The 21579-nt window shown below is 45.6% G+C and overlaps 1 protein-coding gene across 1 annotated transcript in view; it reads right to left on the reverse strand.

Annotated features, from left to right (window-relative positions):
* Positions 1 to 21579, reverse strand: part of rbm46 (RNA binding motif protein 46) — a 180383-nt gene that overhangs the window by 10429 nt on the left and 148375 nt on the right. The window contains exon 3 of the mRNA XM_078212050.1: positions 15293 to 16087. Within this exon, the coding sequence (XP_078068176.1) occupies positions 15293 to 16087 (795 nt within the window). The remainder of the gene's footprint in view (positions 1 to 15292; positions 16088 to 21579) is intronic.

Consider the following 21579-nt stretch of genomic DNA (forward strand, 5'->3'; position numbering starts at 1 on the left):
CATGGGCTCCAGCCCTTCCTCCTCTCTTGGAATGCCAATGGGCCCCTGGGTCACTCCATGGGACAGCGGAACAGCTGGACCGAGCTCCAGACGGCCTGACGTCACCTGGACCAGCCAGTACTGGAGGCCCAACTGTATTCACCCCACATTGTGCTAGCCCTCAGCAATGGCCCTCAGAGATTGGGCCAAGCTCTGCAACTCCTCAGCCATGTCCAGCTGTGACTGGAACATGCTTTCAAGGCCCGTAGCCATGCTGTGTCTCAGCCATGGCCTGCTGAGTCACCAGGATGCTCCCGAGCCCCTCAATCATGGGCCGCCATGACTCAAGAAGAGTGATGACGAGTCATGATGTGAGTCAAGACTCACTGAAGTCCTCAGCAGTGGTCCGCTGTGAATCGGCCATGGCCTGCTGTGACTATGATGTGGAGATGCCGATGTTGGACTGGGGTAAACACAGTAAGAGTTTTAACAACACCAGGTTAAAGTCCAACAGGTTTACTTGGTAGCAAATACCATTAGCTTTCGGAGTGCTGCTCCTTCATCAGACGGTGTGGAAATCTGCTCTCAAACAGAGCACAGAGACACAAAATAAAGTTACACAATATTGATTAGAATGCGAATCCCTACAACCAACCAGGTCTTAAAAGATACAGACAATGTGAGTGGAGGGAGCATTAAGCACAGGTTAAAGAGATGTGTATTGTCTCCAGACAGGACAGCCAGTGAGATTCTGCAAGTCCAGGAGGCAAGCTGTGGGGGTTACTGATAGTGTGACATAAATCCAACATCCCGGTTTAGGCCGTCCTCATGTGTGCGGAACTTGGCTATCAGTTTCTGCTCAGCGACTCTGCGCTGTTGTGTGTCGTGAAGGCCGTCTTGGAGAACGCTTACCCAAAGATCAGAGGCTGAATGCCCGTGACCACTGAAGTGCTCCCCCACAGGAAGAGAACAGTCTTGCCTGGTGATTGTCGAGCGGTGTTCATTCATCCGTTGTCGTAGCGTCTGCATGGTTTCCCCAATGTACCATGCCTCGGGACATCCTTTGCCTCAGGACTGCTGTGACTAGGCCATGTCTTGGAGCCTGCCACCCATGGCGACCATTTCCTGTCCCAGGCTTTCCACTGCGGATGCCATCCTTGCAGTGTTGGCCTGGGTACCACACAATGCCGACATCACCTCCTGCACCTGAAGGCTGTGGAACTCCTCCCAACAGCCTCACAGTTGCTGCAGTGCTGCTGACAGTCGCTCCTGCATTTCCCAGCTCTACTGCTGCATCTCCAGAGGCTGAGGGAGAACTAATCAGAGGCCCAGCATCTGGATTGGGGCCAGCAGAATTTTCGTCTCCAGCAGGCCTCCGTGCACCAGAGGCCTCAGACATTTCCGCCTCTATGCAAGGATGTCTCTGAATGGGCATGGGACACTCTGAAAGGGGAGGGCGAACAGCCAGAGGTCATGGTACAAATTGGTACTAACGGCATAGGGAGGAAGAGTGACAAGGTCCTGCAGGGGGAGTTCAGGGAGTTAGGTAGTAAGTTGAAAAAGAGGACCTCTAGAGTTGTAATCTCAGGATTACTTCCTGTGCCACATACCAGTGAGGCTAGGAATAGGAAGAGAGTGCAACTAAACATGTGGCTGAACAGCTGGTGTAGGAGGGGTTCAGATATCTTGATCATTGGGATCTCTTCCGGGACAGGTGGGACCTGTACAAGGACAGGTTACACCTAAGCTGGAGGGGCACCAATATCCTGGCAGGTAGATTTGCTGGAGTCATTCAGGAGGGTTCAAACTAATATGGCGGGGGGTGGGAACCAGAGCAGTCGGTCAGCAGGAGAAATAACTGAGGGAGAGCTACAGACTAAGGCCAGTAAGATTAAGAGGAAAGACAGGCAGGGAGTAGTTGCTGAACACAGCAAGACTGGTGGTCTGAAGTGCATTTGTTTCAACGTGAGGAGTATAACAGGTAAAACAGATGAATTTAGAACTTGGATTAGTATTTAGAACTATGATGTTGTTGCTATTACAGAGACTTGGTTGAAAGAAGGACAGGATTGGCAGCTAAACATTCCAGGATTTAGATGCTTCAGGCAAGATAGAGGGGGATGTAAAAGGGGAGTTGCATTACTGGTAAAGGAGAATATCACGTTTTTACTGAGGGAGGACACCTTGGAGGGTTCAGGCAGCGAGGCAATATGGGTAGAGATCAGGAATAGGAAGGATGCCGTTACAATGTTTGGGGTTTATTACAGACCTCCCAAAAGCAAGTGGGAGATATAGCGGATATGCACAGATTTTGTAAAGATGCAAAAACAACAGGGTTGTTTTGGTGAGTGATTTTAACTTTCCCTATATTGACTGGAACTCACTTACTGCTTGGGGCTTGGATGGGGCAGAATTTGTAAGGAGAGTCTAGGAGGATTTCTTGAAACAGTATGTAAATAGCCCAATTCGGGAAGGAGCCATATTAGACCTGGTATTGGGGAATAAGCCCGGCCAGGTATCATAGAATCATAGAATCCTGCAGTGCAGAAAGAGGCCGTTCGGCCCATCGAGTCTGCACCAACCACAATCCCACCCAGGCCCTATCCACATATCCCTACATATTTACCCACTAACCCCTCTAACCTATGCATCCCGGGACACTAAGGGGCAATTTAGATTGGCCAATCAACCTAGCCTGCACATCTTTGGACTGTGGGAGGAAACCGGATCACCCGGAGGAAACCCACGCAGACACAGGGAGAATGTGCAAACTCCACACAGACAGCGACCCGAGCCGGGATTCGAACCCAGGTCCCTGGAGCTGTGAAGCAGCAGTGCTAACCACTGTGCTACCGTGCCGCCGGTGATCGAAGTTTCAGTAGGAGAGCATTTCGGGAACAGTGATCATAATTCCATAAGTTTTAAGGTGCTTGTGGATAAGGACAAGAGTGGTCCTCAGGCAAAGGTGTTAAATTGGGGGAAGACTAACTACAACAACATTAGGCAGGATCTGGAGAGTTTAGATTTGGGGAGGCTGTTTGAGGGTAGATCAACATCCGACATGTGAGAGTCTTTTAATGTCAGTTGATTGGAATTCAGGACCGGCATTTATCTGTGAGGATGAAGGATAAGTGTGGTAAGTATCGGGAACCCTGGATAATGAAGGATATTATGAGCCTTGTCAAAAAGAGAAAGGAAGCATTTGTAAGGTCTAAAAAGCTTAGGACAGATGAAGCCCTTGAAGAATATAAAGAACATAGGAAGGAACCTAAGGAAGGAGTTAGGAGGGCTAAAAGGGGTCATGAAAAGTCCTTGGCAAACAGGATTAAGGAAAATCCTAAGGCATTTTATACGTATGTAAAGAGCAATAGGGTAGTCAAGGACAGGGATGGTCCACTCAAGGGCAGTGGAGGGAATCTATGCATGGAACCAGAGGAAATGGGCGAGATACTAAATGAATACTTTGCCTCAGTATTCACCAAAGAGAGGGACTTGATTGATGAGGAGCCTGGGGTAGAGTGTGTAGATACTCTGGTTCGTGTTGATGTCAAAAAGGAGGAGGTATTGGGTGTCTTAAAAAGCATTAAAGTAGATAAGTCCCAGGGCCTGATGGGATCTACCCCAGAATACTGAGGGAGGCGAGGACGAAAATTGCTGGGGCCTTCACAGAAATCTTTGTATCCTCATTGGCTACAGGTGAAGTTCCAGAGGACTGGAGGACAGCCAATGTTGTTCCATTGTTTAAGAAGGGCAGCAGGGATAATCCAGGAAATTATAGGCCAGTGAGCCTTATGTCAGTGGGAGGGAAACTATTGGAAAAGATTCTTAGGGACAGGATTTACTCAAATTTGGAAACAAATGGACTTATTAGTGATAGATAGCATGGTTTTGTGAAGGGGAGGTCGTGCCTCACTAACTTGATTGAATTTTTCGAGCAAGTGACGAAGGTGATAGATGAGGGAAAGGCAGTGAATGTTGTATACATGGACTTCAGTGAAGCCTTTGACAAGGTACCTCATGGTAGACTGGTACGAAAGGTGAAGTCACATGGGATCAGAGGAGAGCTGACAAGATGGATACAGAACTGGCTTGGCCATAGAAGGCAAAGGATAGCAGCAGAGGAGTGCTTTTCTGATTGGAAGGCTGTGACTAGCGGTGTTCCATAGGGATCAGTTCTGGGACCTTCATTGTTCGTAGTATATATAAATGATTTGGAGGAAAATGTACCTGGTCTGATTAGCAAGTTCGCAGATGACACCAAAATTAGTGGAGTTCCGTACAGTGAAGAAGATTTTTAGAGGATACAACAAGATATAGATGGGTTGGAGATCTGGGCAGAGAAATGGCAGATGGAGTTTAATCTGGACAAGTGTGAAGTCATAGAGTCACAGAGGTTTACAACATGGAAACAGGCCCTTTGGCCCAAGTTGCCCATGCCGCCCTTTCTTTTAAAAACCCCTAAGCTAACCCCAATTGCCCGCATTTGGCCCATATCCCTCTATACCCATCTTACCCACATAACTTATCTAAATGCTTTTTAAAAGACAACATTGTACCCGCCTCTACTACATCCTTTGGCAGCTTGTTCCAGACACTAACCCCCCTTTGTGTGAAACAATTGCCCCACTTTTGTATCTCTCCCCTCTCACTTTAAACCTAATCCTCTAGTTTTAGATTCCCCTACCTTTGGGAAAAGATGGTGACTCTCTAGCTGATCTGTGTCCCTCATTATTTTATAGACCTCTATAAGATCACCCCTCAGCCTCCTACGCTTCAGAGAAAAAAGTCCCAGTCTATCCAGCCTCTCCTTATAACTCAATCCATCAAGTCCCGGTGGCATCCTAGTAAATCTTTTCTGTACTCTTTCTTGTTTAAAATATCCTTTCTATAATAGGGTGACCAGAATTGCACACAGTATTCCAAGTGTGGCCTTACCAATGTCTTGTACAACTTCAACAAGACATTCCAACTCCTGTATTCAATGTTCTGACCGATGAAACCAAGCATGCCGAATGCCTTCTTCACCACTCTGTCCACCTGTGACTCCACTTTCAAGGAGCTATGAACATGTACCCCTAGATCTCTTTGTTCTGTAACTCTCCCCAACGCCCTACCATTAACTGAGTAAGTCCTGCCCTGGTTCAATCTATCAAAATGCAACACCTCGCATTTGTCTAAATTAACTCCATCTGCCATTCGTCAGCCCACTGGTCCAATTGATCAAGATTCCGTTACAATTGGAGATAACTTTCTTCACTGTCCATTATGCCACCAATCTTAGTGTCATCTGCAAACTTACTAACCATGCTTCCTATATTCTCATCCAAATCATTTATATAAATGACAAATAACAGTAATGCATTTTGGAAGGTCCAATGCATGTAGGAATTATACAGTAAATCGTAGAACCCTTAGGAGTATTACAGGCAGAGAGAGCTGGGCATACATGTCCACCGATCATTCAAAGTGGCAATGCAAGTGGATGCTTGCCTTCATCGGTTGGGGCACCGAGTGTGAAAATATTGGCAGATCATGCTGCAGCTGTACAGAACCTTAGTTAGGGCTCATTTAGAGTATTGTGTACAATTCCGGTTGCCACACTACCAGAAGGATGTGGATGCTTTGGAGAGGGTACAGAAGAGGTTTACCAGAATGTTGCCTGGTCTGGAGGGTATTAGCTATGAGGAGAGGTTGGATAAACCTGGTTTGTTCTCACTGGAAGGATGGAGGTTGAGGGGTGACCTGATAGAAGTTTACAAGATTATGAGTGGCATGGACAGAGTGGCTAGTCAGATGCTCTTTCCTAGGGTAGAAAAGTCAAGTGCTAGGGGACATCGGTTTAAGTTGCATCGGGAGAAGTTTAGAGGAGATGTGTGAGGCAGGTTTTTGTTTTACACAGAGGGTGGTGAATGTCTGGAACCCGCTGCCTGGGGAGGTGGCGAGAGCAGGTACGATAGCGGCATTTAAGGGGCAACTAGACAAATACATGAATAGAATAGGAATGGAAGGATACAGATACTAAGTGTATACGGCTTTAGTTTAGACAGGCATCATGATCGATACAGGCTTGGAAGGCTGAAGGGCCTGTTCCTGTGCTGTACTTTTCTTTGTTCTTTGTTCTTTGTTCAATGTACATTGGCAACCAGACAGTGACCCAGAAGTCTCACTACTAATTTGTCCCACTGTGGTGATAGTATCTGTGATGTGGAATGGGTGGTAGAAGCCTGTGTCAACTGACTAATGCTAGCTTCAGAGGTTTTCTCAGGCTCTTCCTCCGAGATTTCTTCTGAGCTGTCATGGGGCATTTCGGTGGCAGCAGGGGCAATGGCAATGCCAGATGGTCTGGGGGCATTGGGGTCAATTCCTGCAACAAAGGACATGAAGTTCATTGCAAGGGAGGGACTGGTATCTGGGCAGCATGCCACTAACTTGAGAGATGTCAAATAAATGAAGAATTGTTGGATGCTTACTTCTATTACGCAGGCCGATCTGGCTGTCACTCACGGTCCTGTCCTCCCCCATCAGATGCAAAGCTCTCACCTCAAAGGGAGTGAGGATTCTCAGGTCGATTACACTGTCTTCCCACTCGCGGTGGTTATGGGACATCTTATCCTGTGGGGAGAGAAGGGGCATTGGCTGTAATGGCACAGGGTGTCTGGGGAAGGGGGCGGGGGGGGGAGAAACGGATGTGGGGTGGCTGTGTGGGGTATGTCAGAGGATGGGCCTCAAATGGCAGCGGCTGTGGGGGGGGGGGGGGGGGGGGCGGTTGGATACAGGTGCAGAGAGGCTGCGGGGTGTCAGGGGGTGGCCCTCAGTGGGCAGGGGCAGTGAGGGAGGGAGGGTTGGTGGCAGGAACTAGGGGGTCAGGTGCTGGAAGGCTGAGAGGTGGATGGAACTTGCAGGCGATATGGGACCTATGCCAGGACAAGATGGACACTCACCCTTGCTGTCCGAATGAAGTCATTAATCTTTTTGCAACACTGGTAGGCTTGTGCTAAGTGCCAGTGCACTGGCATGGACTGCCACTGCTTCCCAGGCTGCTTCGCCTTCCCGACCTTTGGGTCGCCACCCATCCATGGGGGAAAGAATATACCTCTCCTCTCCTCTCCATGTCTAGTAGATGGCCCAGCTTTCCCTCTGTGAATCTTGGGGCTGTTTTTCTTGGTGCCATCTTCCTAGCATGACTGCATGTGTGTCCATTGTTAAAGTTTATACTGAGCTCTCCCTTGTTAAGGGAATTCAGTTGCAGGCAGTTTGGGTGAGTCATGTGCCTGTTGATGCCATTCCAGCGAGATTCACTACAGGCTGCTTTATTGTAAAGGGGGAGGGCGGTGGGAGAGAGGCAAGGGGAACCTTGTATGGGTGCTGGTGCAGGGATGGGACTCTGCAAGGGGGATGTATGGACGGAAAAAGAACGGCTACAATGATTTAACAACAGTCATGGCAATGGTGGCTTCAAAATGGCTATTCTGGCTGAGAGCTAAGCATGCTGGGATTTTTGGTCAATTTATAGATTAAAACTGGATGCAGGTTGTAAAGAGGCTCTGGTCGGGAGCGGTGATCTGAAGCTTCTTGTGTTGGTCAGATTAGAGAATTTGTTTATATTGACCCAGACATTCCGTCTCCGATTTTTATGGCTGTTATACCTATGGAGTATGCAGTTTGAACTAAATGTCATGGCATTGTTCAAAAGTAATTTCACTGGTTCGAGCCATGTGATCGGTTTCTGGTTACACAATTGGCTGGATGACAAAGAATCTTCCGGAAGTGGAGAATTGTGGATAAAGAGACATGCAGTCATCATAATATGATCATAGAACCCTACAGTGCAGGAGGAGGCCATTCGGCCAATCGAGTTTGCACTGACCACAATCCCACCCAAGCCCTATCCCCCATAACCCCATGCATTTACCCTAGATAGTCCCTCTGACAATTAGAATGGAAAATCCTTTTAACCCGCACATCTTTGGACCATCGCAACTAGACTTGTGCCCTGAAGGATGCTTCAGAGAGGAAGTTAGATTCTACATCGAGGATATTTTCTAAACCTGGTAGTATCTATTTCAGTTAAATAGTTAAAGTTGATGTTCAGTCAAAGTGAATATGCAGTTTAAGAGTTAAAGTTCAGTTGAAAGTTGATGTTCAGTTCATGTTAAAGTTCAGTAAAGAGTTAATGACTTGCAACTGTTTATGTTTGAGTTGGTAGCAGAAGTGTTAAATAAAGAAATAATTAAATTACTGTCCTTGTTTATTTCATTAAACTGGAATGCTTGGAAGGTGTTTAAATTAAAGCTGTATAACAGGTGAGTGGGATGATCTCTGCAATGTGATGATTAGGGGGAAAAGGTCTGAGGGGGGAAACTCTGCAATGGTGGGAGGGAGGTGATCGGGGGGGGTGGGAGGGGGGAATCTCTGCAACAGTGATGATCGGGGTGAGTGGGGTGAGAAGGGGGAATTCTGCAATGGTGGTGATTGGGGGAGGGGGCAGAGAGGGGGAATTCTGCAATGGTGCTGATCAGGGGACACTCTGCAATGGTAGTGATTGGGGGAGGGGGTAACTCTGCAACGTGGTGCAGCAGGGTGGGGGGGCTAAGTCCAGGAGGCTGTGGAAATATCCGTGAGGGGTGATGATGTCCGTGGAGGGGGAGGGGACGGTGGTGCCGGCAGGAGAGCTCCCGTTTCACTGAGAATTCGGGGTGCAGGCACAGTGGTGCTCTTCAAGCTGAGCAGACGGCTTGCTACCGAGATTAGGCCTCCTCCCTCATCCTGCTGCTGAGAATCACATTGTGGATCTTTTTTTCAACTAAGTGTCATAAGATTGGACTTTTTCCACTTGCCAAAAAAACAGGTCTGAAGCTCTCCTGTTTTCTCACTCGTTCAGCATAGAAACCATAGAAAATTACAGCTCAGAAACGGGCCTTTTGGCCTTTCTTGTCTGTGCCGAACCATTTTATGCCTAGTCCCACTGACCTGCACTTGTCCCTCCACACCCCTCTCATCCATGAACCCGTCCAAGTTTTTCTTAAATGTTAAAAGTGACCCCGCATTTACCACTTTATCCGGCAGCTCATTCCACACTCCCACCACTCTCTGCGTGAAGAAGCCCCCCCTAATATTCCCTCTAAACTTTTCTCCTTTCACCCTTAACCCATGCCCTCTGGTTTTTTTCTCCCCTAGCCTCAGCGGAAAAAGCCTGCTTGCATTCACTCTATCTATACCCATCAAAATCTTATACACCTCTATCAAATCTCCCCTCAATCTTCTACGCTCCAGGGAATAAAGTCCCAACCTATTCAATCTCTCTCTGTAACTCAGCTTCTCAAGTCCCGGCAACATCCTGGTGAACCTTCTCTACACTCTATCAACCTTATTTACATCCTTCCTGTAACTAGGTGACCAAAACTGTACACAATACTCCAAATTCGGCCTCACCAATGCCTTATATAACCTTACCATAACACTCCAACTTTTATACTCGATACTCCGATTTATAAAGGCCAATGTACCAAAGGCACTCTTTACGAACCTATCCACCTGTGACGTCACTTTTAGGGAACTCTGTACCTGTATTCCCAGATCCCTCTGTTCAACTGCACTCTTCAGAGTCCTACCATTTACCCTGTACGTTCTTCTTTGGTTTGTCCTTCCAAAGTGCAATATCTCACACTTGTCTGCGTTAAATTCCATTTGCCATTTTTCAGCCCATTTTTCTAGTTGGTCCAAATCCCTCTGCAAGCTTTGAAAACCTTCCTCACTGTCCACTACACCTCCAATCTTTGTATCATCAGCAAACTTGCTGATCCAATTTACCACATTATCATCCAGATCATTGATATAGATGACAAACAACAATGGACCCAACACCGATCCCTGCAGCACACCACTAGTCACAGACCTCCACTCAGAGAAGCAATCCTCCACAACCACTCTCTGGCTTCTTCCATTGAGCCAGTGTCTTATCCAATTTACAACCTCCCCATGTATACCTAGCGACTGAACCTTCCTAACTAACCTCCCATGAGGGACCTTGTCAAAGGCCTTGCTGAAATCCAGGTAGACAACATCCACCGCCTTCCCTTCATCCACTTTCCTGGTAACCTCCTCGAAAAACTCTAATAGATTGGTCAAACATGACCTACCACGTACAAAGCCATGTTGACTCTCCCTAATAAGTCCCTGTCTATCCAAATATTTGTAGATCCTATCCCTTATCACACCTTCCAATAACTTGCCCACCACCGACGTCAAACTTACTGGCCGATAATTTCCCGGATTTCTTTTGGAACCTTTTTTAAACTTAGATTTTTCCTCATAAGATCGCCCCCCTAATCTTCTAGGTTTTATAATAGGGGCTTCTGTCATGCCACCTTTAAAGATCTTAAGGTCCCTCTGCTCCTGCAAGCCTTTAAGAATTTTATCCCTTATTTTATATTGTCTATGTTCTTCCTTCCAAGTTGCACAATCTCACACTTCTCTGCATTGATCTTCATCTGCCCATTCCATTAACATGTCTATGTCCTTTTGAAGTTGGGGCGGCATGGTAGCATAGTGATTAGCACTGCTGCCTCACAGTGCCAGAGGCACGGGTTCGATTCCCAGCTTGGGCCACTGCCTGTGTGGAGTATGCACGTTCTCCCGTGTCTGCGTGGGTTTCCTCCAGGTACTCCGGTTTCTTCCCACAGTCCGAAAGACGTGCTAGTTAGGTGCATTGGCTATGCTAAATTCTCCTTCAGTGTACCCGAACAGGCACCGGAGTGTGGCGACTATTGGGTTTTCACAGTAACTTCATTGCATGCTAACGTAAGCCTATCTGTGACTAATAAATAAACTTTAAAAACTGGGGAGGCACGGTGGCACAGTTTCCTCCCACAGTCCAAAGATGTGCGGGTTAGGTTGACTGGCCAAGCTAAATTGCCCCTTAGTATCCCGGGATGTGTAGGTTAGAGGGATTAGTGGGGTAAATATGTGGAGTTACAAGGATAGGGCCTGGGTGGGATTGTGGTCGGTACAGACTCAATGGGCCGAATGGCCTTCTTCTGCACTGTAGGGTTTCTATGATTCTATGATTAAGTACCACGCTTTCCTCTTCACAGTTTACATTACTCCAAGTTTTGTGTCATCTGCAAAATTTGAAATTGTGCCCTGCAAACCAAGATCTAGATCATTAATATATGTCAGGAAAAGCAAAAATCCCAATAGTAACCCTGGGGAACACGACTACAAACCTTCCTCCAGTCTGAAAAATATCCATTGACCATTACTCTGTTTCCTATTATTCAGCCAATTTGGACCCATGTTGCTCCTGTCACTTTTATTCCATGAACTATAACTTTATTCACAAGTCTGTTGTGTGGCACAGTATCAAATGCTTTCTGAATGTCTATGTTCACCACATAAACAGAATCAACCCTTTCTGTTACTTCCTCAAAAACCTCCAGCGAGCTAATTAAATATATTGGTTTCCTCTGGTTTCCTGCCACAGATCTGCAGGTTAGGTGGATTGACCATGCAAAACTGCCCCTTAGTGTGTAGGTTAGGTAAGGGTGTGAGGTTATGGAGGTAGGGCAAGGGGGATAGGGCTGGATAAATTGCTCTTTCGGAGAGTCAGTGCAGACTCGATGGGCCAAATGGCTTCTTTCTGCAGCATAGAGATTTTATTTCCTCTTCGTTCTCAACTGTATTTTCTATCTGTCAAAAGCACACTTTTCCTTCCTTATCCATTAGATCCATTAGACTGACAAATCCCCAGGGCCTGATGGAATCTATCCAAGGCTGCTCAGGGAGACGAGAGATGAAATCGCTGGGCCTCTGACGCAAATCTTTGTCTCGTCACTGGACACGGGTGAGGTCCCAAAGGATTGGAGGATAGCTAATGTGGTCCCATTATTTAAGAAGGGTAGGAAGGATAACCCGGGAAATTATAGGCCGGTGAGCTTGACGTCCGTGGTAGGGAAGTTGTTGGAGAGGATTCTTAGAGATAGGGTGTATGCGCATTTAGAAAGGAAAAAACTCATTAATGATAGTCAGCATGGTTTTGTGAGAGGGAGGTCATGCCTCACTAACCTGGTGGAGTTTTTTGAAGAAGTGACTAGAATGGTTGACGAGGGAAGGGCCGTGGATGTCGTCTATATGGACTTTAGTAAAGCGTTTGACAAAGTCCCTCATGGTAGGTTGGTGCAAAAGGTTGGATCTCATGGGATAAAGGGGGAGGTGGCTAGATGGGTGGAGAACTGGCTTGGTCACAGAAGACAGAGGGTGGTAGGGGAAGGGTCTTTTTCCGGCTGGAGGCCTGTGACTGGTGGTGTTCCACAGGGCTCTGTATTGGGACCTCTGCTGTTTGTGATTTATATAAACGATCTGGAAGAAGGTGTAACTGGGGTAAGTCTGCGGACGACACGAAAATGGCTGGACTTGCAGATAGTGAGGAACATTGTCAGAGGCTACAGAAGGATTGGGCATTTGGGCAAAGAAATGGTAGATGGAGTTCAATCCAGATAAATGCGAAGTGATGCATTTTGGTAGAATTAACGTAGGGGGGAGCTATACGATAAATGGCAGAACCATAAAGGGTGTAGATACGCCGAGGGACCTGGATGTGCAAGTCCACAGATCCTTGAAGGTGACGTCACAGGTGGAGAAGATCGTGAATAAGGCATATGGCATGCTTGCCTTTATAGAACGGGGCATAGAGCTTAAAAGTTGGGGTCTGATGTTGCAGTTGTATAGAACGTTGGTTCAGCCGCATTTGGAATACTGCGCCCAGTTCTGGTCACCACACTACCAGAAGGACGTGGAGGCTTTAGAGAGAGTGCAGAGGAGGTTTACCAGGATGTTGCCTGGTATGGAAGGGCTTAGTTATGAGGAGACATTGGGTAAACTGGGGTTGTTCTCACTGGAAAGACAGAGGATGAGGGGTGACCTAATAGAGGTGTATAAAATTATGAAAGGAGTAGATAAGGTGAACAGTGGGAAGCTTTTTCCCAGGTCAGTGGTGACATTCACGAGGGGTCATAGGTTCAAGGTGAGGCGGGGGGGGGGGGGGGGGGGGAGGTTTAACATGGATATCAGAAGGATGTATTTTACACAGAGGGTGGTGGGGGCCTGGAATGCGCTGCCGGGCAAGGTGGTGCAGGCGGACACACTGGGAACGTTTAAGACTTATCTAGATAGCCACATGAACAGAGTGGGAATGGAGGGATACAAAAGAATGGTCTGGTTTGGACCAGGGAGCGGCGCGGGCTTGGAGGGCCGAAGGGCCTGTTCCTGTGCTGTATTGTTCTTTGTATCCCTATAGTGCAGAAGGAGGGCATTCGGCCCATTGAGTCTATGCCAACTCTCCGACAGAGGAATACTCAGGTCCTTTCCCTTAACCCCACGTATTTACCCCACTAATCCCTCTAACCTCCACATCTTGAGACACTAAGATTAGCATGGCTGACCTACCTAATTTCTATCTCCTTTTACATCCAGGGAGCTCTGGATTTGTTTGTCCTACCTTTCCCTTTTAAGGTAATTTCTATTGACGGTGTCTGGACCATTTCTGTTTTGAAAGTAGCTGATATTTCAACTACAGATTTTCATGCCAACCTCTTGTTCCAGTCTAACCAACTCTTTTCTTGTCCCATTGAAGTCAACTCATCCCCAGTTAATGATTTTTATTCTGTACTTCCTATTTTCCTTTTCTATCATCATTGTAAACCTTGCAATAAAATGATCATTATCTCCGAAATGCTCCCCCATTGAAAGGAGAATTTGTTAGTAGTGTGTTAATTATAATGTTAAATTGCATAGTTGAATTGTTTAATTAAATGCTTTGAATACATATATATCAGGGTCAGGTGGGACACTGATGAGGAGAGGAGAGGTATGAGACTGAACAAAGTAAATAAACTAGCTCAAAGAAGAAAAACTCTTTTGACTTCACCAACAAGTTTGAAATCTATTAACATTTGTGTCATCAAGATGCGCGAAAGAATTAGAATTCAACTTCCATAGGAATCCTCCAAATTGTAATGTCTGCAGGAGCTCCAAAGAATCCTCAGAAAAATTGCACTGACAGCTTTTATGCTGTTTCTCCATGGTTTTCATCACATATTTTGGCCTTAGCTACTGCAAACAATTGGGATTACCACTACTGAAATTCAACTCCAAAATTTAATTGTACTTCCATCCCTCATTCTAAAATTTTGTATTTTCCCTTTTGTTTTCCTTAGCTTCAAATGTTTTATCCTATGCCCATAACATCTTTCTATAATAATAAATAATTAACACGAGTCATGTACAGCAAGATGACCAGGACTCACAAGAGTGTCATTAAAAATTTTGTAATTGAGGTATCCATTATCATAGTCTGCCATTAAATGACGAGTCTCTAAGAAATGATTATACTTTTCCAAAGTTATCCTTGTCACAGCATTTCATCTGCTGATTTTTAAAAAATCTGGCAGTTAGTCTCAATGATTACAAAGTAGTTCTGGGGACAACAGATAGCCATGTTTCTTGGTGATGAATCCTTGCTACTTCCAAGTGTATTGCTCCACTATGTATTTGCTTTTATATCAGGAGCAGTAACTGACTTTGGAAAATGGATGACACTTTCCTAACTGCCTGGTGGACAAATGTTGCTGAAATGACCAGACGGCAAACTAACAAAACCAGATTAGCGCATTTTGGATAAAAATATTGTCAAAGCAGATATCACTGGAATATCCATAAATGCTCCAATGCAACAAGACTAAAAGTAAAGTTTAAAGTTTATTTATTAGTCACAAGTAAGGCTTACATTAACACTGCAATGAAGTTACTGTGAAATCCCCCTAGTTGCCACACTACAGCGCCTGTTCAGGTCACTGCACCTAACCAGCATGTCTTTCAGTCTGTGGGAGGAAATCGGAGCAACCGGAGGAAACCCACACAGACATGGGGAGAATGTGCAAACTCCATACAGTGACCCAAGCCGGGAATCGAACCTAGGTCCCTGGTGCTGTGAGGCAGCAGTGCTATCCATTGTGCCACCGTGCTGCCCAAAGCCATTCACATGTGCAACACTTCCCATGTCATTGCAAAATGATGTTCAGTGTTTGCATTTTTTCCCATTTAGAACATAACCTAATGTGTATTTCATTTGTAATCTGTGGAAGTTATAAATTTATTTTAAATCAATTAAATGTGCGAAGTAAAGTGAAGCACTTTAGTTCAAAACATGTTGCAAAAATGCCTTAATTATAAATTTACATTATTGCAATATAGTACAGACTTCATTAGTTTTGTGCACATTAAAATCAACACAAGCAGGAAAGCCAGAAACACTTACCTAAATGTGTTAATGCATATTGCGCTGCCAGCTCCTTAGCATCTTCCAGCATCGTGCAGAGCTTATCAGGCATGAAATGGCTCAATGTACCTTGTGAACTGTTTGCAAGGGATGGAATAATCACTTTATAAACAAGCAGTTGCTTCCCATCCTGACTTGTAGTTGAGTATAGGTAGTACTCTGGTGGTGCCCAGTTATTTTTGTTGCAGTAATATTCCAAATGTGTAACTGAGGACTGAAAATGACTAGGCTTTAATGAATAAATACTCAAAGGTGTAAGCTTTATTCCAGGGAATAGAGGATAGGTGCACCTCTCCAGTTCAGGTGAGCATGGACTATGGTGACCATTCAACCGTGCTGGTAAGCTTGGTGACCTTCCTGGGGTTTTTGGTACTCCATCCTCTTTGCTGGTAAATGTCAGTCGTTGATTTTCACAATTAAGATTGATTTGACTACCTTGACTGTATTTCCATGAGCCATCTTTATTAACTGGCTTTGCAAGGGTGACTTCAATGCTAGCACCATCGATACACTTCCCGTTCAGAATATTCATAGCAGTAACTGCATCATCTCTGTCAAAAAAGTGCACAAATGCATAGTCTCTGAGTTTTTTCACACGTTCAACTGCTCCCGGTTTGATTTTGTTAAACTCCATCTTTATGGTCTCCTCTGTTGTCGATATCATCAGGTTTCGCACATACAGTACTTTAACCTTTTGCATAGTTTCCTCGTCTACTTCTTTTTCTGGGTCTGCCCAATCCACCTGAATAGTATGTCCCCATAATTGGAAAGTACCTGAAACAAATCGATGAGGTAAGATGTAATTTCGAAAGCAACATAGGAATAAATGTAAGTCGTAAACTGCTAAAATACTTATTATTTTCCATCACTATGCAATTACAAATACACTGTAACTTTGCCAGTCCAGAACTCCAAAATCTAGAAATGCCAGTTATCCAGAATCTTTTTTGGTTGAAGGGTTGCAGAGTTAGTTTTTAGGGTTGTAAATATTTGCAACCCCCCCCCAACCAGTCATTGCACCCCCCCTCACACCATCTGCTGCTGAGGCAACAATGGTGACTGTGGTGAAGAAACTATCAATTCCAGAGGCTCTGATGGAACAGCCCTGCTACCCACTGAGCCGATGCCACCCAAACAGAAAGTGATGGACAATGAGCCTAAAATGCTCTTTAATTTTAGAAACCAATTTTCGCAGTGAATGCCGAACTGACCCTGGATGATTGTGCACACTGAGGCTGAGAAGTGCAACTCAGTGACTGACTAATGTACTTAAAGGTGCGAGGACACGAGGTGATTCATCTGAGCTTGGGAAGATGTTTTTGCTCCTGTCTGCCTGTTACACAAGATCTTTACCCTGTATTGATGACACCGCTTTGCAGTCACTAGTAATTAGATGAAAAGTAGAGAAATAAGTGCTGATAAGAGCTTTTGCGCACCGAGCTGGTAAGTACTGTGGGTGTGGGGTGAGAGGGGTTGAGGGTGGGAGGCGGGAGGAAGAGAAGCTCTGTGTGTGTGTGTATATATTAGAGAGGCAGTGGTGTTGAGGGATACAGATTATATAACTTGAGATACCTGCAATTGTCTCCAAATGTATTGTGAAGTTGTTGGGATTTGCAAGCCTAAAAGAACATTTAAAAGGAGTGCATTTCATAACTGTTGAAAATGTCTGTTCAGAATGTTGGGCCTTGCCCATACTTTCAAATGAATGAATTTGAAAATGCACAACATTAGTTTGATATGTTGTGACTCAGGAACGTTGGCCAGAATTTTACCGTCCCACCCGCCACGGGGAGCAGGGGAGGGCGGACCATGGAAAGGTCTGTTGACCTTGGGTGGGATTTTACGGTGTTGGAACAATGCCATAAAATCCCGCCCATAGAGTCATAGAGAATCATAGGCTGGAATTTTACCAGCACGCCCACCCCCGAATCGGGCGATACCCGCAGAACGGCATTCTCCTTTGGCTTCAGGCGAGTGGGCCGGTAAAATTCCGCCCATAGAGTTGTGCAGTGCAAAAAAGGCACTTTGGCCCATCAAGTCTGAACCGACAATAACTACCACTGAAGTCGCACTAATCCCATTTTCCAGCACTTGTCCCGTCCCATATCCTTGACTGTTATGATATTTCAAGTGCTCATCCAAATTATTTTTAAAGATAAGGTATCTGGCTTCCTCTACCTTTCCAGGCAGTGCATTCCAGCTTTCCACCACCTTGAGTGAATTTCTTTTTCTCAAATCCCCTCTGAATCTCCTGTCCCTTAACATAAAACAATGCCCCTCCCGTGATTGACCCCACAACCAAGGGAATTAGTTGCTTCCTATTAAAGAGTCATAAAGGTTTACAGCATGGAACAGGTTATTCGGCCCAATTTATCCATGCCACCCAGTTTTTACCATTAAGTTAGGCCCAACTGCCCGTGTTTGGCCCAAATCTCTCTATATCAATCTTATCCATGTAACTGCGGCACATTGGCACAGTGGTTAGCACTGCTGCCTCACAGCGCCAGGGACCCGAGTTGGATTCACCACTTGGGTCACTGTCTGTGTGGAGTTTGCACATTCTCCCCATATGTCTGCGTGGGTTTCCTCCGGGTGCTCTGGTTTCCTCCCACAGTCCAAAGATGTGCAGGTTAGATGGAAAGGCCATGCTAAATTGCCCCTTAGTGTTGGGGGACTAGCTAGGGTAAATGCATGGGGTCATGGGGATAGGACCTGGGTGGGATTGTAGTTGGTGCAGACTCGATGGGCCGAATAGCCTTCTTCTGCACTATAGGATTCTATGATAACTGTCTAAATGCAAAATTGTACCCGCTTTCACTTCTACCTCTGGCAGCTCATTCCAGACACTCATCACCCTCTGTGTGAAAGAATTGTCCCTCTGGACCTTTTGTATCTCTCCCCTCTCACCTTAAACCTATGCCCCCTAGTTTTAGACTCCCCTATCTTTAGGAAAAGATGTTGACTATCTACTTTATCTTTGCCCCTCATTATTTTAGACTTCTATAAGATCACCCCGGAGCCTCCTATGCTCTAGGGCAAAAAGTCCCAGTCTATTCAGCCTCTCCTTGCAACTCAAACCATCAAGTCCCGGTAACATCCTAGTAACACTTTTCTGCACTCTTCCTAGTTTAATAATATCCTTTCTATAATAGGGTGACCAGAACTGTACACAGTATTCCAAGTGTGGCCTTACCAATGTCTTGTACAATTTCAACAAGACATCGCAATTCCTGTATTCAATATTTTGTAAGAAGTTTAACAACACCAGGTTAAAGTCCAACAGGTTTATTTGGTAGCAAAAGCCTCAAGCTTTCGGAGCCTTAAGCCCCTTCTTCAGGTGAGTGGGAATTCGGTTCACAAACAGGGCATATAAAGACACAAACTCAATTTACAGAATAATGGTTGGAATGCGAATACTTACAACTAATCAAGTCTTTAAGATACAGACAATGTGAGTGGAGAGAGCATTAAAACAGGTTAAAGAGATGTGTATTGTCTCCAGACAGGACAGCCTGTGAGACTCTGCAAGTCCAGGCAAGCTGTGGGGATTACAGATAGTGTGACATGAACCCAATATCCTGGTTGAGGCCGTCCTCATGTGTGCGGAACTTGGCTATCAGTTTCTGCTCAGCGACTCTGCGCCGTCGTGTGTCGTGAAGGCCGCCTTGGAGAACGCTTACCCGAATATCAGAGGCCAAATGCCCGTGACCGCTGAAGTGCTCCCCAACAGAAGAGAACAGTCTTGCCTGGTGATTGTCAAGCGGTGTTCATTCATCCGTTGTCGCATCGGTGACAACGGATGAATGGCATCTCACGTGAGAACACCATCCACCAGGTACACGGTACATACTCTTGCAACTCGCCCAACGTTGCCTACCTGATACGCTGCAGGAAAGGATGTCCCGAGGCATGGTACATTGGGGAAACCATGCAGACGCTGCGACAACGGATGAATGAACACCGCCCGACAATCACCAAGCAAGACTGTTCTCTTCCTGTTGGGGAGCACTTCAGCGGTCACGGGCATTCGGCCTCTGATATTCGGGTAAGCGTTCTCCAAGGCGGCCTTCACGACACATGACGGCGCAGAGTCGCTGAGCAGAAACTGATAGCCAAGTTCCGCACACATGAGGACGGCCTCAACCGGGATATTGGGTTCATGTCACACTATCTGTAATCCCCACAGCCTGCCTGGACCTGCAGAGTTTCACTGGCTGTCCTGTCTGGAGACAATACACATCTTTTTAGCCTGTCTTGATGCTCTCTCCACTCACATTGTTTGTATCTTAAAGACTTGATTAGCTGTAAGTATTCGCATTCCAACCATTATTCTGTAAATTGAGTTTGTGTCTTTATATGCCCTGTTTGTGAACCGAATTCCCACTCACCTGAAGAAGGGGCTTAAGGCTCCGAAAGCTTGAGGCTTTTGCTACCAAATAAACCTGTTGGACTTTAACCTGGTGTTGTTAAACGTCTTACTGTGTTTACCCCAGTCCAACGCCGGCATCTCCACATCTTCAATATTCTGACCAATGAAACCAAGCATGCCAAAGCCTTCTTCACCACCCTGTCCACCTGTAACTCCACTTTCAAGGAGCTATGAATCTGTACCCCTAGATCTCTTTGTTCTATAACTCTCGCCAATGCCCTACAATTAACTGAGTACATCCTGTCCTGATACGATCTATGAAAATGCATCACCTCACATTTATCTAAATTAAGCTCCATCTGTCATTCATTGGCCCACTGGCCCAATTGATCAAGATCCCACTGATTCCTAGATAACCTTCTTCACTGTCCATTATGCCAGCAATCTTGGTGTCATCTGGAAACTTACTTACCATGCTTCCTAAACTCTTAACCAGGTTATTAATACAAATGACAAATAAGTGTGGACCCAGCACCGATCCCTGAGGCACACAGGCCTCTAGTTTGAAAAACAACCCTCTACAATCAACCTCTGCCTTCAGTCATCAAGCCAATTTTGTATCTAAATGGTTACCTCACCCTTGACCACGTGAGATTTAACCTTGTGCAAAAACCTACCATGCGGTACCTTGTCAAAGGCCTTGCTAAAGTCCATGTGGACAATGTTGATTGCACTGCCCTCATCTACCTTCTTGGTTATCCCTTCAAAAAACTCAAATTCGTGAGACATGTTTTTCCACTCACAAAGCTATGCTGACTGTCCCTAATAGTCCTTGCCTCTCTAAATGTCTGTAGATCCTGTCTCTTAGAATACCTTCTGACAACTTACCCACTGCAGATGTTAGGCCCACCAGTCTGTAGTTACCAGGCTTTTCCTTGCAGCCCTTCTTGAACAAAGGCACAACATTTGCCACCCTCTTAGGAGGAGTAAGACTTATAGACGGAGAAAGAATGACTACAACAATTATTTAACAACAATAGTGACAATAGTATCTTTAAAATGGCTGTTCTGGCTGAGAGTTAAGCATGCTGGGATTTTTGGTCAATTTATAATTAAAACCAGATGCAGGTCGTAAAGTTACTCTGGTGAAGGAGCTGTGATTTGAAGCTTCCTATGTTGGTCAAATAAGGGAAGTTGTTTACATTGACTCAGATATTGTGGCTTTGAATTATATTACCATTATGTGTGGAAAAGGAAAAGGGTGGCACGGTAGCACAGTGGTTAGCACTGCTGCTTCACAGCTCCAGGGTCCTGGGTTCGATTCCCGGCTTGGGGCACTGTCTGTGTGGAGTTTGCACATTCTCCTCGTGTCTGCGTGGGTTTCCTCCGGGTGCTCCGGTTTCCTCCCACAGTCCAAAGATGTGCAGGTTAGGTTGATTGGCCAGGTTAAAAATTGCCCCTTAGAGTCCTGATGCGTAGGTTAGAGGGATTAGCGGGTAAATATGTGGGGGTAGGGCCTGGGTGGGATTGTGGTCGGTGCAGACTCGATGGGCCGAATGGCCCCCTTCTGCACTGTAGGGTTTCTATTAAAAAAAAATTAAACCTTTGTTGTGATCAAGTGAGGAAGCTGAATAGAGGAGAGCCAATTCACTTCTTCTTACCTGGTCATAGCATTATTCATTCATACAAGTTGTGAAACCTGAAGGAAATCTGCCCAAATTTAGATGTAGAGAATATATAATAGATTTGCCCTGTCACTGATGTAAACAAAAGATTCAGGTAGATTATATTATACTACGTCAATGTATTTAAATAATTTCATGCCTTTCAAAAAAAATTACACAAGGGACCACGGTAGCACAGTGGTTAGCACTGCTGCTTCACAGCTCCAGGGACC

The sequence above is a fragment of the Mustelus asterias genome, chromosome 1, assembly GCF_964213995.1.
Source record: "Mustelus asterias chromosome 1, sMusAst1.hap1.1, whole genome shotgun sequence".
NCBI classification, from domain to species: domain Eukaryota; kingdom Metazoa; phylum Chordata; class Chondrichthyes; order Carcharhiniformes; family Triakidae; genus Mustelus; species Mustelus asterias.